A 23,288-nucleotide genomic window follows, 5' to 3' on the forward strand; every position below is an offset into this window, starting at 1 on the left:
ATATTAAAGTAAAAGCCTGACAACACATTCAAAGCTGGTCAACCCCAAAATGAAATCAGAACGTACAATAAAAAACGGGAAAACCTCCATAAAACTCATTTTTTGTTGTTGTTTTCTTAGTGTAGTATTTTTTTATATATACATGTGATTTATTTTTTTTTAACAGACTATGAAAAATTTTGGTATGATTTTTTTGCATTTTCCATTTATATTTGGGGATTTTGTCTGATTCTTATCTTATGCTACATTATAGAATAATCACAATCTAACAAAAAAATATCATTTGACTGATTCATGCAAAACAATAAAATTTGTAAAAAAAATGCTTGTACATTTGGAATTTGAGTAAAACTGAATAGCTCATTTAAAAAGATATTTAAAAGAAATGAAAAACAAAGACAAAAACGAAATTCTCTCGCTTCATGCTGTCAGGGGTCCTTCAAGCATTTGATTTGGAGAATCAGAGTAGTTTTGCTTTAAATGACAGGAATGTAAACACGAAAAACTAAAGACAGTTTTGATGTTTCATTTCCTCCGAAGAGATAAAAACCACAGTAACATAACTCAGACTATTTTCTCTTTTTCAGGTGATCTGACTTCCTAATACCAAATCCAAATTAACTTCTCTCGCTCAGTTTGTTTTCACTTGATTTAAATGTTTTTGGTGACAGTTGCATCAGTAGAAAAGATGGTGCTTTTTATTCTTCTTATATCATTTCTTTATGTGCACCAGTTATGAATGGAGAAACATTGATTGCAACAACAGACTGAATGATTTGTTAAGATGGACCTAATTGCTGTTTTATTGCTTCCTTTTTGTTTTCAGTTTCAAACCTAGTGACCCCACCCCACACACACACACACACACACACACACGCACACACACCCCTCAGCCTATTGGTCACTGACCTCTCAGCCCTGCCCCCAGGCTCCTATATAAACAGTCCAGGAGCTGCAGGATCTGAAGTTACACAGACTGGCCCTTTAAAAGCACTCTCCTCCGGTCTCCTCACTTCTTAATCAGGTACAATCAGTCTGGAAGGGGACAGAATTCTTATACTCCCCTGGTTTTTTTAATCTCAGGGTTATTTACCAGTGAAGGCAGCTGTGGGGACCTTTGGTGAAAGGTTCCCCCCTCGCACCTCTGCAGAGACACATGGATCTGTCCAACCTCTCCTTCCCGCTCACCTCTGCTGATGACCTCTACGATGACCCCTGCTTCAGCACCAGCGACATGAACTTTTTTGATGACTTGGACGCCCGACTGATGCATGTCGGCCTGCTGAAATCTGAGGACCACCATCGCCATTTCCACCACCACGTCCCTGTTGCAGAGGATGAGGACGAGCATGTGAGGGCCCCTGGGGGCCTCCACCAGGCAGGGCACTGCCTGTTGTGGGCCTGCAAGGCCTGCAAGAGGAAAACGACACATGCAGACAGGAGGAAGGCAGCAACAATGAGAGAGAGGCGCCGGCTCAGCAAGGTCAATGATGCCTTTGAGACTCTGAAGCGCTGCACAGCCTCCAACCCCAACCAGCGGCTCCCCAAGGTGGAGATACTACGCAACGCCATCAGCTACATCGAGTCACTGCAGTCCCTGCTGAGGGCCAGCAGGGACGAAAGCTTCTACCCACCGCTGGACCACTTCAGCGGGGACTCAGACGCCTCCAGCCCCCACTCCAGCTGCTCCGATGGCATGGTGAGTCCACCAACAGCTGAACCGTTCATGTGTTGCCTCCTGACATGTGTGGAATCTTTTCACATGTATTTCTGGTGTCATGGCCGATACACATGCGCGCCCTTCAAATGCTCTTAGAAAGCACAGTTACGTAACAAATATCCTGCTATTACATTTTTCAAATGAAGCCTGTCTGATCTCTGTGCTCAGATGGATGTCATCTCTGGGTGCTCATCCAGAAGTGAAAACAGCGATGCTTCCTACTGCAGCCATGCAGCTGACGGTCAGTTTCACTTTTTAGAGCTCTCATTTCTGCTTCATTGTCTTTTACTTTCCAGTTTCCAATTTCTGCTTCAATATAACTAACTTATTGTAAAGTTTCCTTGAATATGTCTACTAATATGCTACTTTCCTCCTGTTTCTTCCGTTAAATCATTTGTTTTTCTTCAGCTATATTTATAAGATCACTCTAACTACAACCAACTCCAGCTAGTAGTCATGCTGTATAGGAGCAGTGGCTTAAGCCTCTGGGTCCAACACACAAGAGCCTGAATGTACTTCAGGGGACGACTCCACTGTGTAGAAGTCTTCTTGACAATTTGCAGATTAATCAATTGATTAAATGACGATTATTGTTAAATTAATTGATGAAATTGAATTATGAGTTGAGTTCCTCGTCTGACATTCTATTTCCTGTTTCCCTCTGACAGATTCCAGCAGCACACCATCGCTAGTCTCAAGTTTGGACTGTTTATCCAGCATTGTGGAGCGGATCAGCACAGACCAGGCTGTGGTCCCCCAGGGGGATAGCATAGTCCCCCAGGGCCCTGGATCACCACAGAACAGCCCTGCAGCCTCTGCACCACCTGAGGAGCCCAGCAGTGTCTATGAGCCACTCTGAAAATGATGGCGCTAAGAACTCGTATTCCACAAATCTGAATGTTTCCCTTCATATAAGAAGAGAAAACATCACCTAGATACATGAAGGCACTACTGCAGCCACCTACAGCGTCTGGGTGAAGACTCATGGACAAAGTTTGTGTTCCATCAGTATGAGAAGCAAAAACAAGATCAGAAACGACACTTGTCCTGCATGCGGACAGGACTGAGGACCATTTTATATGACTGTAAATAAGAGTTTCTTGTGTTTTGACACATATGAAAGACTTCTGAATTTGTTGTCAAATATTTCTATGTTTAATTTATGAATGAATGGCATTTTAATAAAGAAATATTTATACTTTGACTCTCTTGTCTAAATATAAGAACTATAACAATACAGGCTCTAGCAATGAGTGCAATACTTCTCCTACAGAATAAGTCCTGGCACTATGACCTCCCTGAATTTTGAGTTTTTTTCTCCAAGTTTGGTGGGGATGCAGCGCCACCGTCTCCAGGAGGAGGGGGTGAGCTCCAGACCCTGCAGCGGCAGACGGACCTCAGCATCAGAACTCTGCAGGCTGAAGCCTGATGTGGGTCATTTTTGTTGTCCGCAGTGAGCTGGTGTGGAAGTGGTTCCATATTAATTGACAAATAACTGAATAGTCCGGAGAGATGATGAAAAATAATATGAATTAGGGACAATAATAGAAAACTGCAGAGAGGCAGTTTCTATTCAGGAATTTAGATTATAGACACACTGACTGCCCCTGCATGGTCAAGACATGGGAGTCCTGTCAAAGTTTGGACCTACACCAGTTTTGATACAGATCTTTCCAGGTGTTCTGATGCCTCTGCAATTTTTTTTCTCTGTGCCCTCTCCTGTTAAAAAATTGAATTCTTCCAGATAGAATGAGATAAAATTGGGACACTCTGTTTGCAGAAATATTACTCCGGAAGAGGCCATAATGATCACACTAACCAAACATCTTCTACATAGAAAAGAAGAGCTGTGACATAAAACGGAGGCAAAGCAGAACAAAAGCAATGGTTTGGTTTGCTTTGCGTTGCAAATCAGGACCCGGAGCTTTAAACTCGGATGAGAGGAGTTGTGGCTCAGTATTGCCTCCTGCTGACAGTAGAGAGCATGACAGGATGTAAATCTAATGTGAGCAGAACCAGTGAGGCGGCCCACAATTGGTTATGGTTCTGCTTTTACGACAAACAGACGTGACATCGCGTTATGAATCACTGACTTCAGGCTGCTACAGGAAGCACACACACATCTGCTCAGCTACAACTCATGAGATGCACTAATGTCTGCTTATAGCTAACTTGTATATTGCGTTAAAGCAATCATCACATTTTAGTAACTACTTATAAATGGTAAATAGGGGTGTGGCCACGTATCCCTCACAGATACCGTTAGATCTTCTGTTATTTTAATACACTGATCATGGATAAATAGACTCATTCAAAGTGGATAATGTTCATTTTAGCCTTTTATTGTCTGGACAGTCACATCACACTTATACAAACACAATGATGTAAAACTTTTTATGTCTTTAATGGAACCAAATCATCCAGAAAACAATTTCACTCAATCAAACACAGGCGGTAAGACGTCCAGTTGTTGCCGTTGTTGTGAAGCAGCGAGGGTCTGGGCTGCGACAGAGAGAACGAGTCTTCTGACGAGCAGCCAAATTACTTCCTGCGGCGTGAGGCGGCTCCTTTCTTGCTACTGTAAGACGCAAAGAATTTAAAAAAAGCAGAGCGTCAGATCTGTGCAGTGGTGCCTTCCTCAAAAACCAGCAATTAAATAGGAACACTGTAAAACAAATGGGAAGGAGACATCAAGCTAGCATCAGAGGTAAAACCCTATGCAGGTAAAGCTGGTTTCTCGGGGCCCTCTTCCCAACAAGGGCCCCCTCCCCTTCAGTCCCTAACAGCACTGTATCAGAAACATTTCAACTTGTGTATGAGCGGGCTGAAAACTATCAAAACAAACAGAACAAAAACAGCAGAAACTCCTTCAATAATTCTAGTTTTAAAATAATCCATTTCAACTGTCATTTTTATTAAAATCATTGACACAAAGACTTACTGCTTCTGCAGCTCATCGATGCGATTTCTAAGAGAGATGACCTGCAAGACAGACAGGAGTGATGATGGAAGCAGACGGGTGCGCCTCACCCGAGGGACTCTGCTGTTCAGATAATCTGACTGAATTTCTCATTGTTTGTCTGAGGATGCCTCCTGATTCAGATTGTCATTATCAAACCAGGGGACCTGGGTCCCAAATTGAAAGACTTGAGGCTCAACTAACAATGTTGAAAGGCTCCACTTGGATGACAACTGAGACAAACGACTTGAAAAGAGTTTTTAAACAAAATATACGCATTTTTCTTAAGGCGTCTTTCTTTTTTAAATATAATTGGGTAATTTCTGATGTGAAGTGAAATAAGAACTCATCACCTCCAGCTGCTAAAAAGAAACACATTTCTGTGTATAGTTGCTGTGGTAGAATCACAATCATTCACAAAAATGAGATTATTTTAATATCAGGACATAATGATCTTTAAATTTCAAATGGAAAAGACAAGCAATTCCTCTCGTCCGGCCCTCACAGACCTCGTATCTCTGTCTCTTGAGCTTCTCGCAGTGGTCGTATTTAATGGCCTCCAGGTCGTGCAACCACTCCCACAGCTCCTTGGCTTTTTCCCTGATGAACACAAACCAGGAGACGAACCTTCAGCATTCAAACGCGCCTACAGCAGCAAATCTGTGCGTTGGCATCCTTATTGTGTTGTGTGAAGCTTCAGATAGAAAGTGTGTGTTTTTATAACACATTTCACGGCTGTGCTCACTTCTACAGCCCCTGACCTCCTGTTCTCTTGAGCGGGTTACCTTAGCATGTCGTTGCTAAGATTGTCGATGGTCAGGGGTTTGCATCTCTCAGCCAGGACCTTCTTCTTCTTTTCTCTCTCGGTCTGCTTCTTGCCTCTCTTCTGGTCCACCTGCCACCAGGAATCAAAAACAATTTTCAACCCTCGTCCAAAGATGCAAGCAAAACCTGGACCTTTTCAATCCTCAACTCTACCCTCTGCAGGTGACTGCTGAAGCCTGATCCCATGTTTGACAGCGCTATCTTCTTCTTGGCGTCATCCTCTGCCTTCCTCTGGGCATCGGCCTCCTCTTTTCTCTGCCGCTCAGCCTGAAAAATGAATAAAGATGGTATGATACAGCAACTGGTGGTACATTTTTCTTACCTGTCCTTTGTAACTGAACAGCAGCTAAAAAGCTTGTGTTACTGCCCTCCAGTGGTTGATGTTCTCCAGGAACGTTCTCAGCTTGTGGTTATTAGAGCGTGACATCACCACTAGCGTGCTGAGATGTTTGACAAAGGTAACCACGAGAGTTGAGTGACACACTGCTGTTCTGCTTAAACAATCCTTCAATTAACTGAGGTGCCAACTGCAACTGTGAATCAAATGAATAAATATCTTTTAAAACGCTTTGCTGCTGCCCAAGATTCACCGTTCAAGGCTCTGATTCGAGGCTGATTTTGCGTACCTCACGCCTGGCTTGTCGTTCTTTATCCTTCTCAGCACGAATCCTTTGCTGTTCGGCTCGCTCAGCACGACGCTTCTCCTGTACACGCACACACACGCGCGCGCGCGCGCACACACACGCACACACACACGCACACACACACGCACACAACAACAGAAAATGCTACAATGCCTCTCTGAAGCTAATGAGTGACTTCCTTCTATCTTCAGAAGAACTGATCTCAAATAAGTCAAATAAAATCTCACAATTCTTTCTTTGAGAGCAATGAGCTCTTCTTCCTCCTTCTTCCTGCACTCAAAGTGAGCATCGATCAGCGACTGCAGCTCGATCAGGTCTTTGTTTTGACGTTTCTTCTGGATGTCCTGTAAGACAGCAGGTGACTGTCACCGAAGAGCCCAGAACCACACACTGGGTTCTGAAGGTGGCCCTGCTTCCACTTTTAGCCACATTCACATTCTCTGTCATTCACAACAAGAGTTGGTCCCACTCCCTTCCGCTGGTCAGAAATTACTGTTGGAGGCAATCTGGACCAAATTGTAGATCCTGGATCCTGAAGCCTGTTCTACACCACTGAGAGGTTTGTTTCAATCAAAGTCCATTTGAAAAGAGAGAAGACAGATTGTTTTAGTTTACCAGTGGATATCTCAGTAAAATGAGCAGCGCTGTTGAAGCGATTCATTTCAACAAGTGAGGTAGGAGTTGTTGAGATGGTTTGGATCTTCTTTTTGCCAGTGCAGAAAAAAATATATGAACATGTGTTGAGAATACTATGTTCATACTCCCTGAGACATAGAGGGTTATCTTTTCTGATGCTGAGCTTAAAACCCTCCGAATTTAGGCATGAGGTATGGGGGTGCAGGTACCTAAATAAGGCCCCCCCCCAAAGTAAAAGTACATCCCTTGATAGCAGCCATTACAGAAAAAACAAGATTTTATCAAGTTGTTATCAAGACGTACCATAGCTCACATAGCAGTTTAAATGCTTTTCTTTCTTTTCTTTCTTGCACCCAATAAAAAGTGTCACTTAAAGCATTCTGACCAATTAGGATCTCGGACCACTTTATTTAGGTAGAATTTTGTGGTCTAACACAAAGTTCCATCTGATCTACTGCTCTTGGATGATGTCACCTGATAGTTACACATTCATGTAGTTTCCCTGGATTGATACCGGTCAATAAAAACATACCAACTTACATCAAAGTCCACCTTCTCTCCATCAGGGATCTTAGGAGCACTGGGTCTGTTGAAGGAAACGATATCAGCGTCCAAAAAACTACAAGAAGCTGCTGCAACAAAAAAAATCGTCATTTAATCCACACATGAAAGAAAATGACTCACTTGAACTTTGGCTTTTCCTCTGGTTATTCAGCATGAAGAGGAGAGGAGAGAGAAATCGTACAATTAGAGACGCAACTGTGGAAGAAGATGAGGCGCAACAAACTGCTGCATGGTTAATCGGGGGGGGGGGGGGGTCCATTTCAGTTACATCTGAGGGCTACAAGTTCGTTCACACCTCCAGTCGATCATTGGGATGTGAGGGTGAGTCTCTGCAATATCAGCTGCCTACTTCCTTTAAGTACTGTGAGTCCATACATTACCTGGTTGTTTAGTTCACTTGGTGTGCATTAGTGTGTCAAATCAAACCATTATAATCTTGGACATTTAATGTGCTAATGAGGATCAGGACACTGTACCGTAAATCAGCAAACTTTTGACATCAGAGAGTTTGACTGTGTAATTACTGTTAATTGGTGTGCAGGATGAAATCTCAACTGGGTTTCCACAATTTTTCAAAGGGACCTCACACTTAAAAAACAAAACAAAACAAAATTAAAGAAAAAAACAAAACAAAACAGGAGGAAAAAGCAGGCCAAGCAACAGCGACTCGGCAGGAAATGCAAAGTACCATCTAGATCTCCCTCCTCCACTGGTGGGACACATTCATGCAAAAAAGAGAAGAAGCAGAGATAAGCAGTGTAACCATGACTCAGCGTTTCTGAACCCTTCAACCTCCATGTGGCCTCCTTTGGCTGACGGAGAAACTCGGTAAACTCAGTGGGCCTCATTCAGGAAATGTTCCTATACACAAATTTGTTCTTGCACACTTACAGATTTTATTTATTTATTTTTTTAGCCCTCTGTGTCGTCTTACAGACAGGAAACAAAGCCTGATGGCTCTTTGTAACTTCTTGCTCCAGATATCTGTGGTGGAGTTCTTGTAACTGTCGAACAAAGACTTGCAAAGACTTTATGTCTTAGATGTCAGGAGCAAGGAGATGCTAATAGTCATCAGGCTTTGTTTTCTGTCTGTAAGACAAGGCTGGAGGCTAAAAGGACCACTGTTCATCTTCTATTTGTAGGCATGACGCTATAATGGATGTATGCGCCAAAAAAATAATTGTGGGCTGTGCTTTTTATTAAATAAAAAAAAAATTCCTCACTTCTTCTACTAGACAATTCAATGGTCAACTTGAATGTGATGTAGCCCCAAGTTCTGAGGTAAAAGGCATAGCACCGCCAATGGTGACGCTAGCACTACTAGTGGCTGGGCTTGCACCATTAGTGGCTAGTCTAGAACCACCAGTGGCTAGGCTAGCACCGCTAACCAAAGCTAGCTCTGTGAGACACACACCACTAGAGGAAACAGAGCAGTCAGAGCTCGGTCTTCAGCTGCTGTGCTCTTGACTGTCTCTGCCTCTTCCATTTGCCAGACTGTTTCAACCATTTATCCTTATTTCAGCAAGTTAGGCAACATATAGGGTGCTTGTTTTTTTCCAGGAGGAAATGGACATAAGTCTACCAGGTGGGCACCCCCAGAGCACCCACCCATGGGCCTCCTCTGCCTCTTGGTGTCAAGAGTTTAAGGGTGCATTAGGTCTTTGCTTAATGTGAGTGTGAAAAACACAAAACACAGGTTTATATTTGAATGGTGACTTTGAGACTGCGGATTTTTTTATGATGTTTCCCCCGACGCAACAGCTTGGGAACACTGGGTGTGTTTGAACAAATCCGAGCCAACTGTGCTTTGGAACAGGGTTTCATGAATGAGGCCCGATTTGGATAATTCATGTGTGAATGACCAACAGATAATCACAGTCAAGGTCCAATCAGGAAGACGTGGAAGAACATACCTTCCTCTTCATAGGCGTCTGCATGCAGCAAGCGTCCGAAGCAAGAGCAGAACAGAGATCATTAGTGATCGGACTTGGTGCTGGGCAGCCTTTCACTGCCTCTGGACAATGCACAGCTTATGAGGCACATTTATCAAGCTGGGGTGTTCATATTACTGTCTAGACAGTGGCAGCCACTGCACAAGTCCCATGTCTTGCATTGATCCTGTATTTACACTTGAAATATGTTGGAGGAGATTAAATACCAGGATGTTTTTCTTCCTAGAAAAAGTTGCGATGTGTTCGGGTTGGTCTGCAGAACAAATGACCTCTAGACAGTCGTTCCCATCATGGCTCCTTCCCCCCGTAAAATCTGCTTCTTTTAACAACAAAGGTTAACATTTTCCAATCATAAGCAACCAACTAACCAACTTAACCAGCAGCCGTTTTTCATGTTATTCAAAGTTGTGTTTCACCTGTGATTAGATGTAAACATGGCTGCTATGAAAAGAGCCCATAAATTGCTCCCTCACACAGATTGCAGACTCTTTATTTCTATTTTGACTGTAATTCAAAAGAGATAAAACAGAAAAATAAACAAATGTAAAAAAATATCTTTGACTGCCAACATTATTATTAATATTTTGTTTTGTATTTTTTTTTTATTCTTAATTTGTTTGGTTCTGATAATCATACAGTGAAAATCCGACATATTGTAGCTGTTTAATGTGACGTAAAACAACAAGGAAGAAAATAACACGACAAGGTCAAACTTTAGCTATGCAGATTGCTTCGCTGTACTGACACAGAGATGGCACGTTAGCACACCTGTATTTATGTGTCAGAATGATTGCTACTTGGCTGGAATAAAATCTACAAACCATTTTGTCTGTTTCCCCAACTACAGAGCCGGGGCTGTGGAAGAAACATTGGATCATTTTTTGGTGCACGAATACATAACAAGAAGTCAGCAGACCGTAAGGAAATATCCACTGGTAGAGCTGGCAAGAACCTCAGGCTGCATGGTTCATGGTACCATTTTATTGCAATTTACGATACCGCGAAATACAAGACTTATTGTAACATTAATAATTTACTGATATTTCCATAACAGAGCTTTTTTATTGCGCAATCCTACTGACTGAATTTAATAGTGCTATCAACATTGCTGACTGCACAATTAAGTTATGTAACTGGATTTGTTTGTCCTTGATTGCACTTTGCGTTTTAATAGACTTGTCTTTGCTCCAGCTGAGACTTCATCTCCTTGAAAGTGAGCGAGACTTGATTCATCTAAAATGCTACAGCAGCAACATCTTGGTATCAGCTCAGCATGCAGACATTAAAGCCCGGGACTTCTGCAGTGACTCCATCTGTGTGGAACACTTTGCACAGGTCATAACAAACATTTACATGGTGCACTTGAATAGTCAGGATGGTTGCTTTGCATCACAACACCCTGTTGTAAATGCTTCAGAGCAGTTTGCCAGCCTCAATCCTCAGCTACACACAGAGAGAACGATGCTTTGCATGGAATTAAAGGAGGTGAACAAATGGCTTTTACATGAATTGAAATTACCCATCATCCATTCTGTTATGGCCTCTAATTCACAAGTCTGACCAAATTCAAACAAATCACAATGAGACATAAGACAAAGTAGAAGGCCTTGGATGAGACGGGCAGTTGATTCATGTAAAGCTGTTTTCTCCCTTTCAACATGTATATGCACATCTCATTGTCAAAACACGCATCTGACAGTGTGCAATAATGCTGGCAACAGGACAACATGTTTTGATTATGTGGCAGCTAATACAGATGGTGATGTCATATGGTAACTGTGAGCATTTCATAATGCAAAGCTCAGATGTTTGCTGCAGTGCATTCGAATGGCCAGTTTACCCCAGAGATTGTCTGTGGTTGCAGGGGAGCTACTCAGTCCCATTTAGTTGTGAACTGGCAGGTTTAGCATTGCAAGCAAGTTTCAACCAGCCTAGTAGTGAATCTTTGATGCAAACTGGACATAAGAAGCTGGGCTACATGGGGGTTTTCATCCCCAAAAAGCACTTTAGGGTTAGAACCAAAGTTCAACAGACACTGGCCTTGCAGAGCGACTCCAACCCAGGAAGGGAATGTGATAAAACGGCTGCTTTTCTGGAGAGGTGATATGTGTTGAAGCAGTCTATTCTTAGTTTTTAGCAACTGAGTTGAAAATGTTGCAAGAGAAGGTTGAATAAAAGTTATGTAATGTTTTGTCACCCAGAATCATGAATGTACTAACATAACATATGACAAGACATGTCATTGCCTCCCATTAAAGTAATGAGCTGCTGAAACAACCTCGGTGCGAGTTCTGCCTGTAGTTTAGTCTTGCTCTCAGATGCACCTTCAAGTTTCCCTGCATGATCATCACGAGGTGAACGTAACTGCTGCTGATGTGTTGCAACTTAGCACATAGGCTACATAAAGTGTTTGTTTTGTTCAAAAGATTAAAAAAAAAAATGTTGGTTTATACAGACTTGTTTAGAATTACTGGGCAGGTGTGAAGAGGAGGTACCTCCAGCAGGAAGGACTACCTGGGAGAACGAGATCAGGAAACTGCAAAACTATCAAACTTAGCACGACAGTAGGAGTCTTTGGTGTAAAAACCAGCAGTGATGAAACTGCCAGCAGAGTGTAAAAGGCCGTAACAAATGACTCAATGTGACCTCGCTTTCACCCCCTACTGGAACGTTTGAAATCCTGCATGGTTCATATGGTCAGAACCAGTTTTGTGATGATTAGAATTTCTGCTCTTTTGGCACAGCCCTTCACAGTGTGAATGCCTCTCTGAACGGTTCTACAAAGAACTCTGCTATTACATGACCACATGACATGACAAATGCTCCTGAAGTTGCACCCAAATTGATTATATATTCGTTAAAACACATGTGGCTCTAATAGTTGTGAAAGGACTGATTGCCATGGCACCAGTATGAGCTAATATATCGCTAACAGTAGCATCAGAAGTTTTGTAAATCAGATTTTGTTTTTTCAGACTTGATGACAACTAAAGTCTGACAACATTATGTAAGCTAGACAGCAGAGCGGGAGCCAAGAAGACTAAGTCAATACAAAAATAAGAACAAAATATATATATATATACTAACTTACTCTGAACTTTTCTCCCAATCTCTTCAAAATCCATGTTTTAGTTCTAAAAAAATCCTGCTACCAAACCGACCAACCATCAGACACACCAGTGACCACACTGACCTGGTGAGGATGGTAACGTGGTGGTGCGCTGCCTGCACAAATATTACTCTGACTGTCTTTCTTGAGACTGCAGTTGAAGTCTGGTTATATGTGACATATAAGATAAAGCAGGACAACTTTGCAGAATGCAGTCATTTCCTTCTCCTTCATGGTAAATTGATATTCTGACTAAACTGGAACACCATGAAGACACAGGAAAGAAAGCAGAAAGATAAAAGCAGACACCGGAGGGCAGTACAGCAAAGAGCAAAAACTCCAATCATGCTGAACTTTTGCTGAAGATGTCATACTTAAGCAGGATATGTTTTGCAGTGTGTTTGCAGAGTGCTAAATGTCCTGCAGAAGAAGGGTGAACAGACCGCCTGAGCCACATACCTTCCTCCTCATGAACCACCTCCCGTGGCTTTGGCTCAGGTTCTGGTTCTGGTTCAGGCTCTGGCTCGGGTTCAGGCTCTACCTCTGGCTCTGCTTCTACCTGGGCCTCCGCCTCAGGGGCTACTTCTACTTCTACTACCTCCTCCTGGGCTACGGGCACGCAGCATGCACCAAACCGCCGGGGAGAGGGAGGGTGTGTCGCAGAAGGCCGTTAATGAAGACCACAGACATGACAGAGCCATTAGAGACCAAAAGTGAGAGATTACTGTAGTTACACAGATGATGGATGGATGAGCGAGGAACAGGACTGCTGGAGAACAGAGAGAGAGAAACAAGTGGTGATGATGATGATGAGGATGACGATGATGATGGTGGTGACAACAGAGAAAGAATCATGTGACCTCATTCACACTGCGACCATTGTGAACTGTTGAGGCAGCAAACTACCTGATGGGTGCTGATGTTGAGTCAAAGATCATTAAAATATCCCAGGAACTAAACTGCAGGCAAATATATGTTTGTATTGAGGCAGGTAAACGTTCTATAAATATCAATTCAACTTCTAATTGTGTGAACTATGAATAACAATATGGCAGCTTACAGATAATCATGAGCATGCGCCGACTGCATACAGTGCAAACTAATATGCTCTAGAAATTCTGCTGTGAAAAAACCCTGCTGTGTAGCACAGATTCATCTGAGATCATGTTTATTACGACAACTACAGCAGCAAAGCAGGGTGATGAACTCAGGTTGGTGCTCATGCCTGACACTTGTACCTTCCACTGCAGAGTAAGAAAGGTTATCAAACCTCATTTCAAATTACTGATCAACAGCAGTCAAGAGAATATTAAACACGGCAAAACCCTCTTTATTTATAGATTTATTTTCATTATTAAAAGCGTCAAAGCACCAAAACATTTGGAGGGTTTGTCAGAGGTGGTAAAACCCAAATTAATGTTAATAGAATATCGGCTGGTATCATTGTTATTCCTACAAAGTTTTCAAATTCTATTTGGAAGTTGAGTTTAAATTTTGCCTTCCCTTTTTTTTTATCTATGTTTTGTTTGTCTGTCTGATTTTTTAAATCTAAATTTTATATTTTTCTAATATATTTTTCCTCAAATTTCTTGATTTTTTTTTTCTTTATGAAACACTATTTTCAACAGTGCAATAGATGGTATGGCAATAGGTGTTATGGATCATTTTATTATGATTTTAGAAATAATTTGTTGCTGTCTATAATGTTAGATTAGAAAAAAGGAAACGAGATGAGTGCTTCCCTTTTCCTGGAATATACAAAGATCTAAACGTGAAATCAAAAGTTATCGCACAGGTTATTAACATCTTTTGATTGAACGTTTCCTTCATGTGTTGTTCTTCAGTTCACTCCTGAGAGATTCTTAAGTCGTTATCCAGGAAGTTCGCGGTCCACCTTCACCGTTAAAACGTTGCAGTTGTGTGAAAGACGTCAATGACAGCTGCAATGATGTGACATTAACAGGTGACAATGTAAACATGTCACATGTCAAGAAAATAAATGTAGTCACATTTTTTTTCTTCGCCATGTGATTTAAAACATCACTCAGTAAGAAAAATACACCCTTAACTTGAAGTGTTTGATTGACAGCCAGGTGTTAGTTCGCTACAGACCAAGAGCTGTTTGAAAAACTGTCTCAATAGAAATGTACTTTAAAAATATCTACGTGTTATTTTCAATGCGACTGGGAATATAACAACGCAACGTGACTACAGTCCTGTCTGTTAATGGAACCGCTTTGCCCTCAGGGGTCCTGACCGTCCACGTCACAGCGGTGTTGTTGAGCAGAAATCAGACATCAAACACTTCAACTTAAGCGTGAATCCAGGAAGCTTAGCGGAGAGGTTTGAAATATCAACTCGTCAATTCAGTCATTTTTACCTTCCTCCTCTTCAGTTTGGGAAAGAAAGCACATGGGACAGCAGAAACAAATAAAACATGAGTTCATTTCATATTTATATTTATATATATCAATATCTATATCTATATATATTCCTCTGAGCTCACATGCAGACGGCAAACATTTGGACTGTTGTACATTCTTGTTCTTCAGGCTCATCAGTTGGAAATAGAGTCAATAATGGCAGCTATTTTTACATTTTCCAGAGTCAAATGTTCTTGTTAGGTTTCATCTTCAGTCCTGTGTTTATTTAGTTTAAGTTGATTAAAAGTCTGAGAATTTTAGTCTTATCATAATCAAAGAAAACTGAATTAACTATTTAAGAGTTAAGTTTTGGTTGAAGAAAGTTGACCTTGATTTCCTGGTGGGGAGCTGTTCAGGAGCCTCGTCAGGATTTTGGGCGAATAATTTGGATTAATTTGATCTATTGTAAAATGTATATTAGTTTTAGTCATGTTGTAGTCATTTGATAAGTTTATGTTTAGTTTTAGTTGAGAATTCGTTTAGGCCCAAGGCCCAAGTAAGGAGATGCATATAGTTTAACTTGAATGATTTTGTCTTCGTGTGTAGTCGTCCAAATGTATTTAAGCTTTACAGTATGTGTTTTTTCTGCCAGTATAGATGCAAACTGACTCAGATCAGAGTGGAGGTGTGGCATTTTAATGTTTCTTTATTTTTTTTTTAAAGCACAGAGCCTGAAGAACGAGTCCAAATACTTTATTGTACCAACAATATCTTCCCACGAATGCTGAATAATATGACTGTGACACACATTAACAATAAGCAATATGATATAACGTGAGAGATAAAAGCACTATTTACAAGCTAATATATGCTCTCATGGTTGTAGTGTGAGCAGACACAGCTTTGTGATCCAGCCTGGGTGCATCAATGACCATCACCGCTCAGGGGTGACGCAACGTCAAGGAAAAAGGGAACTATATTTGTCAGGTCAAAGGTCACGGGTATGCTTGATGAGAACACAGGGCTACTGTGTGAGAGGTGAAACTAATAATAGAATTTAACTCTTTACATATAATAGGCCTGCCGCACACATTGTATCTAAAGACATGGCTCTCATATGGTATTAAACTATAAGGCATGTAGGAAGAAATTAGAGAAACATTTTGGAATGGGTATCACTTACCCCCATATTGATCCCTGAAATGTGAAAATAACAATTAAAAAATAAGTATGTCAGTTTGTTTTCATGAAACTCATCTGACAGCAGTGTGTGGTCACTTACACTTCCTCCGTGTCAGACATGGTGACAGCAGACTTCACACCTGAGGGGAAACACAGTGTTTCAGGTGGTTTGTCACTCTGTAAGTCCTCTTCATTCTCTCAATGGCAGGTGACTTAAATTTAAAGCTTTTCAATGCTTATGCCAACAGATGGAAAGCTGAGCATGAAAAATTCGACCTCTTTGATTAAAAAAACAGATACTTGAGGAGATGAAAGTTGCAGCACTGTCCTTGCTAGCATGAATCCAAACACTTGTTTACGCAGCTGCATGGAGGTTTGCTTCCACAGAATCCAGAATCTCTTCCAAACCATGGGAGAACTCTTCCTGACTGCTCCTCTCACAGCTCCAATAAAAGAAATAAGCCTCCAGATGACATTAACCCTAACCCAGCTGCTAGGAGGAAAGCAGCTTTTAGGGGCAGGTTTTGCGATACAACAATAAAAACAATCTTCTCACATAGAGAAGGGAGCAAGAACTTTGGTGTCTGTCTCTTGAAGCGATACTTCACTCAAAAAGTATATTTTGCTTTGAAGTACTGAGAAATAGGTGTCTTGAACCCTCAAATGTGTTTTCCCCTCCTGAATCACTACTTTTGGACTCTAGAATGCAGAAAGAGCCAGCCATGTACATCTACTTTGAAGCTAATGGGGAGTAACAGCTAAGCAAAAGTAACCAAATGTGGTTTGTTTATAAATGATTAAGCATATCGTCCGGTATAATCTACATCTGCTTTATCAGCCATATGCTCAGTAAACCCGCAAACACTTTGATTTAAAATGGAAACAGAAACAATTCAAATTAAATCACTTCCAGTTTGGCAGTTTAGTGAGGACTGAGTCAGTTCTACCAAATGCACAAGATGGTCACCCTCAGTGTCACCATGAAACCCTTACAGGAGCTTAATCAGTAGCAGTATTGATTCGGCCTTAGCTGAAAAAAATATTACTTTGGTAAAAGTTGTAATTTCTTTGAGTTGTGTGCATTCTGGAGCCAAGACCCGATGCAGCGGTGAGAAATGTCTTCATGGGTCCAAGACACCTCCTTGTTAGCACTTGAAAGGCAAAATACACTTTTGGGGTGACGTGTAGCTTTAGGCTGTCAGAGAGAGCACTAGCTGAGAGCCCCAGCCAGCCCTGGACCCACAGACACCAGGCACAACTTCACCCTCCCTGTAATAGCAGTGTTGCTGAATCACTTTGGTCCAGCCTGACATCTTAAAAACTACTTGATCTGAGTTGTTGAACATGGTGCTAATCATAAAGCTGTTAGCATTCTCACATGAGCATTTAGCTAAAACCACTAATGTGGCTAAGAAGGCCTCATAGCACTGGACATCACTCCTAAGCTGCATGCACATATAAAGCGATTTGTTCGACTGGTCGCTGACAGCTGGCGCTAGTCGACATTCCTGGCTGTCAGATCACCCTCTCGTGGTCACAACAAGTGGCGGATATTGTTTTCACCATTTGAGATTGTGTGTGTGTTCGTGTGTGTGTTTGTGTGTGTAAGTCAAAAGATGGTCCCACAGCTATTGCAGTGGAATCTACCAGAGACTGTCACAATACTGCAGGAGACAATCAAAAATGCTTACAGGGGCTTGGTCAGTAGCTGTACTGATTAAGCCCTTGCTGAAAAAATATTACTCCGGTAAAAGTTTCCATCCAAATTTCTTTGACTAAAAGCAGAGAGGTATGATATTGGGTTAAATATAAAAAGTATAAGTATACATATTCATGTATTTCTGTACTTGGGGGTGTTCAGGCCTCCAACCACCTTTAAAGGTCATGTTAAAGTGGCGTGTGTTCCAGTTGTGCTGCTTTGATTGTGTCCTCCTTAAGTTTGGCAGAGTTCAGAAATACAACATCTTCATCAGTTTTTCTGTGTAAAATAACAAGACACTGATGGGTTCAGATATATGCAGCTGAGTAAAAATGACTATGTATAAATACCTCAACATTATACTCAGCACTTGAGTGAAAAGATGTAGTTACTTACCCCTTACAGGCTAAGTTAAAGATCAGATGTGGTCAGGACACTTTATGGCTTACAATTGTTTTAAGTTACAAAATTTTCAGGTTATGCAGCTGAGATCAAACTGAGGTTATATGAGCACGAGTACACACCGTGGAAGTACTGAAGTACTGTATATTGTAGTATTGGCAGCAGAGTAGCACAATAGCGGATGACTACTGATATATACCCTGCCGTCATGGCTGGTGTAACCCCATCAGTAGGTGGTCTGCTCTGTTCATGCCGTCCTTCACTCTGAGCGGTTGAGCGATGAACACTGCGGGACTGTGTGGATGCTGCTCAACTGAGGTCTCGTCATTGCTGCCAGTTAAATCCCCAGGTTCTGCTGTAGCCAAAGTGTCCAGATTTTCCCTCAAAGTACACAACTCTATCATATTTGATATATATAACGTGCCTTTGCATGACTCCTTCACACTTAGCTGCAGGCACAGCTGCAGAGGACTCAGAGGATTAGTTGTGGATCATATTTCTACCCATCAGCTGAGGAACGGTGTCCAAATAGCAGCTTTAATCCCCCGGCTTGGACTTGTGGGAGGATCCTCTGCATCCTGACATCCAATCAGCATCCACCTCCAACAAATAAGCTCTTTGATCGACTCAAAGCTGACAGTGGTCTCGCCTCTGTGTGTCCAGCGCTTGCCCTGTGTGTCCAGCGCTCGCCCTGTGCATACCGACACTTCAGCGCTCTGTATATTTAGTGGATGCTCACTTCATTTTTACAGTATGAGAACACTGAGTGCTGAGAAGTGTTTGAGTTTTTCTGAAACTAAAACTTAGTGATGAAACTGTAGAGGACTGATGAGACCGAGGAGGAGACAGGGCATCCTCAGCCAGATGATAACAGATTTAGATTGAAAGGCAAATATGAGATTAATATATTTATAGTCCAATATATCAGTCTGACCCTCAGAGGGAAAGACCAGCTGGGAGGAGCACAAAGCATCTGACAGCAAGCCGACCTTCGCGTATCATCACTGAAGCCTCGATCACAGGTTGACCTTTAGGGCTACACCTATCAGGATAAGGTTCAGTAAACAAGGTTTGGGTTGTAGGATTTGGACACAACCAATACATTTATTGTGTATGTGAAATAAAGCTCAATTCATGCAAAAAAAAAAAAATGCTTACTTAAAACCAGAAACCTGATCTTTGAAGATGATGGGTCTCAGGCAGATGTTGTCTCAACACACACTCACTCTTCTCAATGATACTCACATAATCATGGGCCAGGAGTGAGACATCGGCACATTTGCAGCAGTTTTGCATTCATTTATTTGTATTTTAACCCAAACCAGGATCTTTCTTAAACTAAAGTTTGTTTTTTTTTCTGCCTAAACCTAACCAGAGCTACACCACTATGTCGTAACAATAACTGAAAATATTACATTTTCCACTCAGAAAAAAAGGAATATCCAACATTTTACTGCAGGATCTTTGATCAAGTTAAAGGACGTTAATAGATTTTTTGCACTTAAAACTGCAAATCAATTTTGTGGCCCGCGATTTTAGGGCCGATTCCAATAACAGGAAGTTCAAACGTAAATCAGCTGATATTCTTTTTAACACTATGGTTTGAACACAAATGACGTTCAAGAATAAATAATTTATTTTTTAAAATGAAATCAGTGCATCCCTGGATTACAGCGTGAATCACTAATAGGAGCTTCTATCAGCCTGCAGATTAGCTGGTTGGGCCCAAGCTGACACGTACGTCTGAGATATAAACTAACATCAATCAGTCGAGCCCTCATCACTTTTAAGAAGAGATCAAAGGAAGAAGATATCAAAGGAGGAAGATATCAAAGGAGGAAGATATCAAAGGAAGAAGATATCAAAGGAGGGATATACTAAAGGAGGAAGATATCAAAGGAAGAAGATATCATAGGAGGAAGATAACAAAGGAATGAAACTCTGTTGAAATACTCCTTATTTAATAAAACACAAGGTCATAACTTACTGCCTCTAAAATGATAGCACGCTGTCATCAGTTTAATTTTTTTTTTACAAAATTATGTCCTAATACTTATGATACGTATATGAAAACTGCATGCGGTTGTTGTTTTTAGCAGTTTTTAGGAATTTTTCGCAAATTTTTTATTGATATATTTTTTCTTTTTTACTTTTTAGTATGTATGCGGTTTTAAAAACTTCTCCATTAAAGACAAAATGATGCAATAGAGTAGCCTAGATTGTTATTGATATTCCAGTATGCAAAAGCATAATCTGAGAAAAAGTTCAGAGTGAATATCCGTTTAAAAGTTTGAATTGTGTGAGATTCCAGAGTGTCCTGGAATGGAAATCAAGACGATTTTGCGGTTAACGTTCAACAAAAGGAAGTTACAAACATATTTGGAATACTTTGGGTACCCAAATGTACCGAATAGAAGGTTTCCTTACTCTAACCTTACTCTTTGTATTTCTCACTTTGTATCCAACTTGAGACAGCTTCAGGAATCAATTCATTGGGATATCCCGGCGTGGAATTTTTGCAATCATGGTGATATCTACCGTCTCATTTAGAAATGGAAAAATAAAAGAAAACATGTATTTTTTACTAAGCCTTAGTAAGAACCACAATATTGCAGATACTTTCAACAGATTCTCTGTCATGTTACCAACCCACAGAGCCCAGGATCATGTGTAGATCTCTGTTAGATCTCACAGTATTATTTTATTCTGTTCCTAATTTAGTTTGGGTATGTCTTTTTAGGCGAGCCAAACCTCTCACCGCCTGAGGGTTTAAAGTGTTAATGCAGTATTTCACAGCTCCACGGGGTCTGGGTGCTGGAGGTCGAACGGCACCTTGACATCAAAGTGAAAACGTACAATAATGGGAGTTTAATTCATCATATCTGGTAATCTTTATAGTTTGTCTAGGTGTTATTAAATACATGAACCTTCCCCTCCAGAGGTGAAGATTCACTCCATTTTTGAAAGCACTTAGAATACAGAACAAACTCAAATAAATGCATGTTAAAATTGCAGCTGTTAAGAATATTTTTACTATCCTACTGATCAAAATAGAGAAATCTTGCTCCCGAGCCAACCTGTGAGCCACCTCCAACACCAACTACACTTGTCTGACATGTTAACCCACGGCAGAACATGTCTACACCTTTTTCAAACGTCCCTCCTGAGGTTACAGTCAGCAGCCTTCAGGGAAACAGACTGAGGAGGATTTGTTTGCTGTCTGTCCTGCAGCCCCTCAAGCTTCTGTATCCTGATGCATGCTGATGCAACAAAAACAAAAATCTATATATCCGGTCTATTGTATCTTGAAAGCAAAGCCATAAATTTTGAAATATTTTAGGACCTTTACAATGATGTTAGGATGCCTGCCTGTCTGTATAGTGCTTACCTCAGAGAGGCAGAGAAGCTCCTCAGGCTATGAAGATCAAGTTCTGTAAGAACCTGCCGGCTCTGCTCAGAGAATAAGTCCTTGTGTTACAGTGATACTTCTGAGCTCATCAGGCCCTTATTGGCTGTGAGATGAGAGTGAGGTGTGTGGGTGTAGTATATAACTTTTTGTATATGTGTGTGTGTGTGTGTGTGTGTGTGTGTGTGTGTGTGTGTGTGTGTGTGTGTGCGTGCGTGCGGGGGGGGGGGGGGGTAGCCATGACCCTGGAGAAGGAGATGGGTGAAATACTGTGAATGGAAGAGGAGGGTTCAGGTTTTGGAAAGGAGCAGCTGAGAAGCTTCTGTTGCTAAATATACAGTGATAGAAGGCTGGACACACATCAGCTCGGCATGCAGACAATGACAATGGAGAGAGAGAAAGAGAGCAAGAGAGAAAGAGAGAGAGAGAGAGAGAGAGAGAGTGTGTGTGTGTGTGTGTGTGTGTGTGTGTGTGCGTGTGCCAGCTACTTCATCATCCACTCAATCAGTTGGATATTCAGTCAGCGTAACTGAATAATACAATAACAATAGCACATCAATAAAAACAAAAGTAATCCTATTTATTATCAGACTTTTGGATGATAGAGCTGGATATTTATTCATGTATAAATATCTGAACCTATAAACACAAACAAAGCTGGTCTTACTCTCAGAAAGGTCAAACTGCAGTGACAACCTGACTGATGGTGTTACGGACCTCTGGGATGTCTGCATTGTTGTTATGTATAGCTGCTTTTCCAACACAGGAGGTACATGGAGCACCGGTCAACAACGATGAACTGGTTCTGGGAGGAAGTGTTGAACCTTTCACAACGTTCTTGGAGCCAAAATAATCCCGTTGATTACTAGACCTTGGCATATGTGAATGTTTGTGATGTCTGCAGCATCATCAAATTACCCGACAGGTAGAAACAGCTGGATGTAAACAAACAGATGCAAAACCCTTGAACCTCTTCACTGCATTACACGGTGGTAGCGCGAAGCCAGGGATGTCACAAGAGTCTAAAGACAAAGGGGGCCTTAATCCCTGAGGGGATTCCCATCAAATGCGTGGGAGCACACTTCATAGAACTGCACATGTTGAATCCCATTGTGACGTTAGCTTTCACACGTTGGAGCTGTGTGAGTGTTGGCCTGCTTCTGACTTCTGTTAACTGTGACCAGTGGGCACAGCTTCCCCTCTGTGACAAATGCTTCATTATTTGGGTCTATAAAGTGTGTGTGAGTGTGTGTGTGTGTTTGTGTGTGTGTGTGTGTGGGGGGGGGGGGGGGCAGATATCTTAACAACCTCCAGAATGTTGCATTGTGAGCATCAACAGTGGGGCAGGGTGCGATTTTTAAATTACGCTGGATTTCTTTAGCCTGGTGGGAGCATTCGTATCTATTGTGCTCAGGAATTTAGCCCTATGTCTGGACCCCCTCCTATCTGAAACCATTATGAGAGTTTAAGTATGATATCAAAACAATCAGGATGTGTTCTAAACCCCCGTCCGACACCCAAAGTAATGGTAATGGCTGCTGATTGGAAAACTGAGTTGTAAAAAATGGCACGTCTTGAAACAACAAGCAGTAATATTATCATTTATAAACACTGCAGTAAGCGCAGAAATAGACCCAATAAAAACAATTAAAGAGGACTAGGAGGATGCACTGTTGGAGGTTCTCGGAAAGAGAGACTTTTTGGAATATTCGTGCAACTGGATTTGATGTGCCACATCTTTTCTTACACTGATTAGCTGAGGGAGCCTGTCTGTCAAGTCCTCCTCCATCTCACAGTAGATAGGAGGCTTCCAGGTGTCACTCAGAC

The 23,288-nt window shown here is 41.5% G+C and overlaps 2 protein-coding genes across 7 annotated transcripts; one reads left to right on the forward strand and one right to left on the reverse strand.

The window, feature by feature from the left end:
• Positions 1 to 1,061: 1,061 nt before the first annotated feature.
• On the forward strand, positions 1,062 to 2,733 carry LOC147269130 (myoblast determination protein 1 homolog 2-like). 2 transcript variants are annotated; one of them, XM_086193997.1, is made up of 3 exons: positions 1,062 to 1,699; positions 1,889 to 1,965; positions 2,396 to 2,733. In XM_086193997.1, exons 1-3 carry the CDS (start codon positions 1,157 to 1,159, stop codon positions 2,577 to 2,579), a joined length of 804 nt encoding a protein of 267 aa, XP_086050123.1. In that variant the 5' UTR covers positions 1,062 to 1,156; the 3' UTR covers positions 2,580 to 2,733. The 2 variants fall into 2 exon arrangements, with proteins under 2 accessions (XP_086050123.1, XP_086050115.1); XM_086193989.1 differs by having other exon boundaries at positions 1,889 to 1,961; positions 2,389 to 2,733.
• A 1,318-nt stretch (positions 2,734 to 4,051) lies between these two features.
• On the reverse strand, positions 4,052 to 21,596 carry LOC147269131 (troponin T, fast skeletal muscle isoforms-like). 5 transcript variants are annotated; one of them, XM_086179890.1, is made up of 15 exons: positions 21,444 to 21,596; positions 16,055 to 16,094; positions 15,956 to 15,969; positions 12,869 to 13,018; positions 9,262 to 9,279; positions 8,037 to 8,057; positions 7,469 to 7,487; positions 7,325 to 7,370; positions 6,376 to 6,492; positions 6,131 to 6,208; positions 5,658 to 5,771; positions 5,465 to 5,574; positions 5,189 to 5,279; positions 4,662 to 4,702; positions 4,052 to 4,298 (listed from the first exon to the last, which is right to left on the reverse strand). In XM_086179890.1, the coding sequence occupies exons 2-15, from the start codon at positions 16,072 to 16,074 to the stop codon at positions 4,262 to 4,264; spliced, it is 876 nt and encodes a 291-aa protein (XP_086036016.1). In that variant the 5' UTR covers positions 16,075 to 16,094; positions 21,444 to 21,596; the 3' UTR covers positions 4,052 to 4,261. The 5 variants fall into 5 exon arrangements, with proteins under 5 accessions (XP_086036016.1, XP_086036024.1, XP_086035990.1 ...); XM_086179898.1 differs by lacking the exon at positions 21,444 to 21,596 and adding an exon at positions 18,255 to 18,529; XM_086179864.1 differs by lacking the exon at positions 21,444 to 21,596 and adding an exon at positions 18,178 to 18,529.
• Between the last annotated feature and the right edge of the window lie 1,692 nt (positions 21,597 to 23,288).

This window comes from Aulostomus chinensis, chromosome 2 (genome assembly GCF_037954235.1).
Source record: "Aulostomus chinensis isolate RoL2024-O1b breed Wild chromosome 2, RoL_Achi_v1.0, whole genome shotgun sequence".
NCBI classification, from domain to species: domain Eukaryota; kingdom Metazoa; phylum Chordata; class Actinopteri; order Syngnathiformes; family Aulostomidae; genus Aulostomus; species Aulostomus chinensis.